Source organism: Condylura cristata, unplaced genomic scaffold, assembly GCF_000260355.1.
Source record: "Condylura cristata isolate star-nosed mole 26May11 unplaced genomic scaffold, ConCri1.0 scaffold00003, whole genome shotgun sequence".
Lineage (NCBI taxonomy): Eukaryota > Metazoa > Chordata > Mammalia > Eulipotyphla > Talpidae > Condylura > Condylura cristata.
The window spans coordinates 51,175,283-51,185,419 of record NW_004567104.1 but is presented as its reverse complement, the minus strand read 5'-3'; the positions used below and the strand labels follow the sequence as shown (position 1 = coordinate 51,185,419).

At 38.6% G+C, this 10,137-nt stretch overlaps 1 protein-coding gene across 2 annotated transcripts in view; it reads left to right on the top strand.

The window, feature by feature from the left end:
• The first annotated feature begins 536 nt into the window (after window positions 1-536).
• The window catches only part of ARL13B (ADP-ribosylation factor-like 13B), a 45,103-nt gene continuing 35,502 nt past the window's right edge, over window positions 537-10,137 (top strand). The window contains exons 1-2 of one of the 2 annotated variants that reach the window (XM_004675276.2): window positions 537-854; window positions 8,697-8,767. In XM_004675276.2, coding sequence (XP_004675333.1) covers window positions 796-854; window positions 8,697-8,767 — 130 coding nt within the window. In that variant the 5' untranslated portion in view covers window positions 537-795. The remainder of the gene's footprint in view (window positions 855-8,696; window positions 8,768-10,137) is intronic. The other variant, XM_012734236.1, reaches the window with a different exon arrangement.

Genomic DNA, 10,137 nt, shown 5'->3' with positions numbered 1-10,137 from the left:
TGAACTATTAAGATATATAGCAAACAAGTTTTCCTTCCGCTTAAAATAATTGCCCTAGTGTATTGTTTCTGTGGTTGTGCAGCCTGTCTGTCAGAATCCCAGAGGACGCCCATCCCTGCTGTACAAAACAAAACAAAACACGCCCAACACCTAAGATCTTTGGATCTCAGCTGGGCTTGGAGACAAGAGAAACAGCATCCTTGGCTGACTACATATTTTGGATCCGCGTACAACGGGCCTTGCGGAAAATCTGTCAGGGATCCCTAAATTCATCTCTGGACGCTTTCGTTGCCTAGCGACGAGAACCCGCCCAGCCCCGCCAGTTCCACCTCCTTTTTCTAGCTCCCGCCCGCTTCCTCCGCCCACCTCTCGGGCAGAGGCGGGAGCTGGGCCCTTTTGGCCACTCACAGGCCCCCTCAGCAGGACCTTGAACGGTGATTGGAGCAGTGCCTGGGCGGTGCTGGGGGCGGGCCTTCTGCGCCTGGGGGGCACGTCAGCACGCCGACGCGGGGTTTTTCTCCGGCTGGGCCCGCTAACCCAGCTAGAGCTTGTGTATCTGCGTTCTCCGCGGGTCTGATCCTCGCCGGGGAGGGCGGGCGTCGTGAGCTCGCGGATCGGCGCGGTTGAGGGGGTAGGCGCTCCGACCGGCGGTCCTCACCTTCCTTCCGGCCTCTCCGCCGGCTATCCGCCTCTGAGACGCGGGGGAGCGGTGGCGGCCCCCCGGACTCGGCCCGGGACAACTAGGATCGTCCTCACTCCGGGCTGGATGGGAGGCGGCGGGAGGAGCGGCCTGGGATGTTCAGTCTGATGGCCACTTGCTGCAACTGGTTCAAGCGGTGGCGGGAGCCTGTCAGGTAGGCTGGAGTGGACTTGGGGATGGGGGTAGCCGCGCCTCGACGGACGGGGGCGGGGTGCTGCCTCTGCTCTCCAGTTCTGGACGAATCTCTGCCAGGCCGCAGGGGATGCTTTCACTCTGTTTGATTTGTTCCGGAAGGTGGAGACGAGAGGAGGTAGCTTTTTTGTGCGGTTGCTTTTAAGTTCTCATCAACAATGCTTATTGTTATCATTTCAATGGGTTCGAATTTTTAAAAGAGTTGGGGGAGGTGTGGGCTACTGGGAACTATTCACTGTGTGTTTATTCCTCCGAAGCTTCTGTAATGGTAACTTTTTAAATGGAGAAACAAGTGTTGTGGCTTTCATAACATCCACACATCCCTTTCCAACTTCCCCACGCCCACATCCACGTTTATGTGTGTGTGTGTGTGTGTGTTTTAAGGACTTGTGCTTGGAATTTGGCCCTACTACTTAATAATTATAAGATATAACCTTTTCAGCCCCACCTCCTTATATATTGAATGAGAGTGATTAAGACCTGGCCTTAGGAATGTTGTAGTCAATGAGAATAACTGATGGAAAGTGTCTCCTTAACTGTAGTGTAGCATCAGTATTCATAGAATCTAGTTAAGCCTTTTACTTGAAAGTCTACTACTTAATCTTCATTCTGAACCGTATATATAATACTATTCAGTGCCGGTTACTTGATATATATTCATTTTTCTACAAATACTTGTTGAGAAAAAAACATGCTAGGCACTCTATTAGGAATGAGTCAGTGAAAGTGATGCCTTGAAAATTGAGTGGTTCAACCTGTTTCTTATTCTTTATTAATAACGTTGATTTTTTTTAATAATTATACTTTGGAAATATAGGTCAAGGATAAATTACTGTGAAGTTTTTCTTTTCAGTTGATAAAAATAATAATGAATTGAGACACTAAGTTTATAAGGTAGAGTAGATTTCGGAGATTATGGAAAAGAAAGTTAACTCTCAGTCTTTTACAGGTTGTTTACACGGTGAAATGATAACTTTTGCATACTCTAAGTAAAATACCATATTAAAGTTAATTTCATGTTTTATTTTCACTTTTGAAAAATAGTTGCCAGAAAATTTAACCTAGAAAACTAAAACTTTTGTATTCTTTTTACATTGAACTTCTCTGATCTAGAGCATGGCCTGATATAAAGTCCATAGGTAAATATCTCTAATATTGTCAACAAACTTGAGAACAAGTTGAATTACACCTACCTTTTAAATACCTTTGTTAAATACCTGGTTCATAATAGTGAATGAATAAATATTTACAACATATCATATTGTAAAATATATGTATTGTGGTTTGTTCACTTGTTAGAATAATCCTGAAGTAAATAATATTAGTACATGGTTCTGTTTACTAGAATAAATGAGATGTGAACAAGATGATTTTAAAAAATATATGATTTTTTTTTGTTTTTGATGTATTTTGTATTTTTTCAAGAAATATTTTTATGCTTTCTGTTTAATTTTTAAAGATAGTAGACTATCCTACTTAATGTGATTCATCTTCATATTTGTATTTTTCAACGTGTTTGCAAATGTGAGAATTGTAAAAGGAAGCTGATTAATACACTGAGGGTGTGAGGTTACTTTGCTGACTTATCTACTACATCATGCATCCTTTAGATTTACTCAAGTGTCCTCACTCAGATGTTCTCATGAACATATTCTAGAAAATGGGAATAGGGGTTAGGTGCACTATTCAGAATGTGTGATTAGGACAAGAAGAGTGAAAGATGAAGTGTTCAGATCAAGAGTCGGGACCAGGATGTCACAAAATTTATCAACTAGCTGGTGTTTGAACCATATATGCTGTTTTTTCTAGATAAGTAAATTAATCTAAATTTATAAACTATATTCACTGGTATTTGGCTTGCCTCTATAGAAACAATGCAGTATAGTATTTTATTTAAAGATTTACTTATTTATGCATAAAGAACTAGGGTATAGGCCATAGGTGCAGGGGCAGTGAGAGCAGAGCTGGAAGCAGAACAGGCAGATTGACATTCCCACTGTTGAAGGGAGCAGTGGGCGGGCGGGCCTGCAGTGCCATGTGGGTCTGCTGTGCCATGTGGGTCATCTCCAAGGCTGAGATCTAACTGCTAAAGTGGCTTTGGCTAGCTTCATAGTACTGCCCTTAACACTTTGTGCCACTAGGGAGGGACTAGTATTGTTTTTTTAAACTGGTATTTTGAGATCGCAATACAATAATCAAAGCTAAAAATTAGCTTTGGTGCAGTACATTGAACTATAGACTTTATTCTGAGTTCATCAGTTTTTTGACTGATAGTCTTTTTTTTTTCTTATCTAACACCTAATGGAGGATCCCACATTGCATTTGTCATGTCTCTTTGTTCTCCTTCAGTCTAACACTCCCTTAGTCTTATCTCTCATAGACTTTGAAGAGTACTTGTCAGTTGTAGAGTACCTGTGAATGTGGTTGTCTGATATTTTCTTCTGATTCTGTAAAGGTGTTGTTTGGTAATTGGGCTGAAGAATGCCACAGAGATGTCATGTCCTTCCCAAGATATATCAAAGAGTCTGAGATGTTAATAGGTTTTATTATTGATTATGTTAAATCTTGATCACTTGGTTAATGGTTAAGTGGTATCTGTTAAAAACTGCAATATGACATTGCTTGTATTTTTGACATTAATTTGTATGTGTTTAAAAAGGGGGATGCTTAAGGGAATATGTAAAGTAGACCTTTGGCTCTTAGTGCCTACTGCTTATTATTTTTCTACTCAGAATTATTATCTCTCAGTATAGTATTTTAGAATCAAACAGATTCTCATCTGAATCCTAGGCATTTGGGTGCTTTTCTTCTCAAGGCACATAATTTCTATCTTGTGGCATTTTGAAAGAGGAAATTTATGCAAGTCTTTGATGCTTGGCACATAGTATTTAGTCAGTGGTACCTCTGCTCCTCGGAGGTTAGTGCCAGTTAGTAAATGCCCCTCCTGGGTACATTTCATACTTACCAATCGTCAATGGATGAAGGGTTCCTTTTTTTTTCAAGGCTAATTCTTTTTTTTTTTTAAGATTTATTTATTTATTCACACAGAACTGGGGTACAGGCCAGAGGTGCAGGCGTGGTGAGAGGATTCACCAGAGACAGAGCGGGAAGCAGATCTAGGAAATACACTGCTGAGGGGAGCAGCAGACAGCCAGGAGAGGTCTGTGGCACCATGTAAATCTCCTCCTAGGCAACGGGGATGGAACTCAGTCTGAAGTGGCTCAGTCTGAAGTGGCTTTAGCTTCTTAGTGTTTGTGCTTTAACCCCCTGAGCCACCAGGGAGGGTCCTCAAGGCTAATTCTTATATCTGCGCTCTATATTGTATTTCTTCACATTTTTTGAATTTCATTTGTATTTTTGATAATACTAATTAATTCGGGATACAGCTTTAGGCTTATTCTTGTATCCCACTTTTATCTGTGATTTCTGGTTTCAATTTTCTGTTGATTTTAATGGTTTAGGAATGACTAAATAATTGAAATTATACCAAAACCATGAACATGTAAACTTTTTCAGAAAACTCAGGCCAGATTGTTATACAAGTATAGATGATTTTATTTAGATTATTTAATGTTACAGTCACTTTAAGATTTGTATAAATTAAAATCATGAGAGTATTGTCTTGCCTTTATATTTACTCAGAAGATGCGGAATCAGAAAATATTTTAGGTTGTTTCATGCAGTAAAGAGTCCTGCTGTGTACCCAGTATTCTTGATCCTGGGACTATAGCCTTTGTTAAGACTAGCTGTAGCAGAGGAGACTGAAAAGATAAAGTCTGTGACAGTCCATACTGTCAAGAAGGACTGGGGGGATCCTGGCCAGGTAGGCCTGCAAGGAGTGGCAGACTGGCTTGCTATAGAGTTTGTGTCTCATTATGTTTAAAGATTTTAAGCTGAAGAATAACAACGATTTGATTTTCACCAGCATCATAGTTAGACTTCATTAATAGCAATTTATGACCTTAGTCAATCTACCTATTACTAGATAAATCCACTTTCTATTAGAACTAAGTTATAACAGTAACAAATCTAAGTCTTGTGGAAAAAATTCCAAAATGTCTGAATGAAGATGAGTCACATAACTTAACTATTTGATATATATTTCTGTGTATATACAAACATGTATAAATTTTAAGATAGTCAAATGGTTCAAATTGCCTAGTAAAATAATAATAGTATTAGTAATAATTGTTATGTTTACAAACCATTGCATTTAAATTTCACATGAACGCTGCTGTTGACCAACTTCTTATTAACATTAACTTGTACCTGATTTACTTGCAGAGACTGTGTAAGATAAATGATAGGGTGAAATAGCTTTGAACTATCAAGATCCACTATATAATTTCAAAGCACAGGCTACTTCAGTGTTTGGGAAAAGTGGAGAGCATTTATTTCTAAGGCACTTAATTTGAGGATTTACTAAGAGATAACTTTTCTATTTCAAAGCTTTGCCTGTTTGTTACTCATGTGTTAACCTTTCTGGAAACTGTACTGAAGCTTGCTATTTCTTTTGTCTTACTTCTGACCACAATTTTAAACACTCCTTTAAAGGTTCTCAGGGCTCCATACTCCCCTGTTCCCAGATCTGCTTTTGTTCTCTCTGGATTCTTTCATCTGTTCTCAGTGGTTATAACTACCGTGTATATATCTCATAAAAGCAGTCCAGATCTCCAGCTTCAGACGTCAGCAGTGAGATGAGCACCCTTCCCGCATTATGTAAAACCAGAGTTACTAATTCCTCCTCAGTAAACTGGTCCCTGCCTGTCTCCTGGTCTCATCACGGGGAATCCCTGTCTCCCTGTCTTGAAGTTTATGCTCTAAAAAGAGTTGCTATGGGTTAAGCACTTACTGTGTGCCACAGGCATTCTGCACATAGCATTGTCTTATTTAACTTTTATCACATCCTTATGGGATGGATCTATTTATTATCCCACTTTACTGGTAAAATTCTGAGAAGTAATATGTCCCAGATCATATAATTTGGGAATGGCAAGTCTGAGATTTGGGCATCTCTAAGGCTAAGTTGTGGCTCTGTATCAGAGTGTTCACAATCCCTAGGCCCTAGTATGTTACTTACACTAATATAAATATTCTAAACATCTTTCAAGGCCAGAGTCCTTGTGTTACAGGGCAGGGAGAGAGGAATACCATTGAACCCCCAAACCTGCCTGCTCTTAATAGGTTCTGTCATCCGCTACATCAAGACAAAACATGTAAGTCCACCCAAAAGGGATTGGTCCAAAGCAAGGCCTGAAAGCCCGCCACAAGACAAAAACACCTTCTGGCTAGGATCCATACAAAAGGGTCAGAAATGGCCAGACAAGTCTGGGAGGAAAAGAGCAAATCAAAATCAAGATAAACACTGCCATAGCCAACTCCCCACAGGTCTCTCACCCACATCTGTTTTAACCAGTCAGGGCCAAGAAACAAGCACGGTTTCTTCAACACATGCTCGCTGCTCCATGTGGCTTCATCAGGTCTCCTTCTGGCTCTCCATCTTGCTGCCTTCTCCAGATTCCTTCTCTCCTCTCCTTTTCTCTGCTCAGTTCCACCCTCCTTCTGGGTGGGGCAGGGAACCTGGAACTTCCCCTTTTCCTGGAGACCACCCTGTTACACTTTCATCTTAGTCTAGAAAGTTTGGTATATAATTAACAATTCAAGGATAACTAATTACAGTGAAGTCATTGCTTTCCACTAATTAATTACAGTGAAGTCATTGCTTTCCACTTCTGGGAAGGTCACATTATCAACTATTTGATAATACTAGTTTCTTTAGAAGTATGTTAAGCTCACGTTAGGCTCAATGCAGTCATTCTGAGTTGTGATTATGGTGAGTCTAACAGTTGTGTTTTTGCTTGTATTTAAGGTTGCTCTCCGAAGGTATGCTCTTAACCCGTGGGTTTAGCAGGTTAATGGTGGTGTCTTCTCAGGGACTGTTCTCAGTCTGGAATCTCTTCATCTTCTTTTCCTCTTGGTTGGCAAACCTTCACTTTAAGAACTGCATCATCCGTGTGTCATCACCAAAGTAAAAAGAAAGAAAGAAGTTAATCTTCCATTTAAAAAAAAGAAAAGAAAACAGGGACTTTTAAAAAAGAGAACTGCATCATCACCTTGTTTAAGAAGCTTCCCTGACCTCCCATATCTCTAAACTGGATGAAGTCTTTGTTCTGTGTCCCTTTAGCATCTTGTGCATCTAGATGGGCATTTTTAAATTCATAATATCACATTGTATCAATATTTGCTTATGCTTTCATCACTTCCCTTAGAGGATCAGCACTTTGAGATAGAAACCATGTTCCAGGCATTTTTGTGTCCATAAAGCCTACTGCTTAATGTACCTTTATTGAATTAATGTCTGAATAAATGATTAGTGTTATTTCTAGTGTCAACTTTTTTTAGACATTATAAGCCTAAGAATACTGTACTTTATTCAATTGAGGGATTAATGTATTTGATCAATAATCATCAGACTGAAAGACATATTCTTTCATCTTTTTATTGTCATATAGCACTACAGCCAATCAGTGCTAATTTCCCATAATTTGGAAAGCTGTAATGACATTTTAGTTTTAACATGTGTTTAGGTTATTGCATATCTCCATTATTTAAAAATTACATGAACTTTAAGTTTGGTAGATGAATGTTAACCTTTTAAGTAGATTCTGTTCTGAAAATGTAAATGTATTGCTTTTTTATCAGGCATTGCAGCAATTCATGCTATGATTTATATTTGCACTGCAAATGTTTATTCATTAAAATTTGAATTACCTTATATTCATTTAAGGTAACGTTTTAAATGTATAATATAGTGACCTTAAATTAACTATTTGCAAGGGTAGCCAAAGCAGAAATAGAATCCAAAGAGGACCCTCCCTGATGGTGAAATGGGTTAAAGTGCGACACTGTGAAGCTTTTGTAGCCACTGTAGCATAAGTTTGATCCCTGGCCAGGGAGGTGACCCACATGGTGCAGCAGACCTCTCCTAACCCACCCACTGCTCCCCTCAGCGGTGTATTTCAGTATATCTGCCTGTCTGCTCCCCACTCTGTCTCTGGTGAATTCTCTCACCTGCGCATCCCTGCCCTGTACTCCAGTTTTGAATGCATAAATAAGTAAATCATTAAGAAATAATTTTAAAAATTCCAGAGAGACCATTTTGTGCCAGTCTCACCAAGATTGTAGTTTTCCAAAGTGATTTTGAGTTTGAAGGTCTTTTTCATTTGTACCTAAGATCCTACTAAGAATATTAGAATTATTTTTCAGGTAAAATCTAACATCTTTTGTAGCTAGCTTTAAGGGCAGTGTTTTAAAATGTGTAATAGACATTTTTAGAATGTCGTTTTCTAAACTGAAATTTTGATAAGAATGGGGGATGTAAGATGCCACCTTTGCAGTAGCAAATCAGGCACTGTTTTCATTAAAAAGTAGCCTTGGGATTTATTGCATTTTCTTATAAAGTGGTATGTTCCATGATGTTCCCAGAAACTGCTACATCAGTATGTTTGAGTGTGGTCTTCCCTGATTTGCAGGCACATGACTTACTGTCTCTTCCCATGGCTGTTTGTGTGTCCCCTATATAACAGCAGTCATCACCACATAACTCCCTCTCTAATTCTGTTTGTTTCTAGGCTTCTATGGTTTATTGGGACAAGGGATTGTGGATGTTGGTTTGCTACTGTATAGTGGTTCTTAATCAATATAGAATAAATGTTGTAAATGTAAGAAGGTTTGAATTTGCTTTTACTTTTCCCCAATACAGAATTAAGTCAGAAAAATGATTTTCAATTTTTATTATTTTAAGAAAGGTGACTCTTGTGATGGTGGGACTTGATAATGCTGGCAAAACGGCAACGGCAAAGGGAATCCAAGGAGGTAAGCTCGAAACATTACGAAATTACTTTGAATTATTTAATTTACATTCTTATATATTCATTGGATACAGATAGTGTTCACACCGTTACTTTATTTCTTAGTATACTTATGGCTAATATGATGAAAAGACTGGCTTAATGGTCCTTCTTAGTCATTTTCCAGATTTGATTTAATGCAGTGCAGCAGAGGCTTTTTGACATCTATGCTACACTAAAAGGGGCACAACTTTAGACAATAGGAAGGGGGAAAGTTAAAAATAATAATAATAATAACATGCCCCTCCAGCCCCCACATCCCCTACACACACACACACACACACATACACACACACAGCCTCCCCAAAGGATACACATCTGCTACTTACATTCTATTTTTTTGGTCAGAATTTAGTCACATGGCTACACCTTAGTAAGAGGGTGGTAGAAATAATCATCATAGCTCTCTTGTGCTCTCTTTGTGTCTCTTGACTTTTTTCTCTCATATGTCATTTTTACAGTTAGATTAAGATTGAACCACTGTGTTATTAAAGGGCTTTATGTCATTTATATTCTATTTCATTGTATGTATTTAGTGTGATTTTAATGTTATGTGTTCCAGTATAGCAGTATCCGCTAGTGATTTGTTATATACCCAGAAGGGGCAGGGAGAAAACCTGACATCTATTTGTTCCTGAAAATGGATGCTGCAACAAGATATCATGCATATCAGATAGTCAGGGTGTTTTTACTTATGGAATTTCACAAAAGAAAATTAACATCCTATAAAACTTGCCATTGGAAACTATCATCTTGTCATCTCCAGTTCTGCTATGTAATATTGGGTATAAATTGTGAATTGTTCAGTCTGTGGTTACTTCTAAAGCCTAATTGTCAAGATTCACTGTCATCCTCTAATAAACTTTTTCTAAAAGAGTCAAATAGTTAAGTATTTCAGACTTTGAGAGTCCATACAGACTGTATTTCTAATATTAAGCGTCTTTAGGGTAGAAAACAGCCAGACTAAAAAAATGAGTATGATCATGTTCCAATGAAACTTTATGGATACTAAAATTTTAATTTTATGTGTTGTGAAATACTTTGTTTTTTTGCAATATACAAATGTAAAACACATTATTGGTGTTTGCCATATATAGCAGGTGGTGAGCCAGATTTGGTCTGTGGGCCTTGACTTCTTATCTAAATGTCCTCCCTTTTTTCATTCCTTCAGAACATTCCACTCAGGAAACAGACAGCTCAGAACCTGTTATCAGACCATAGGCTTTGTTGCATGGAGTAGAATAGTCAGTTTCTGTTATGCCCTTTCATTTTTATCTTAACTTACAGGACCACTAGTTCCTTTTTCTCATTCCAGACAGCTTTTTTTTTTTTTTT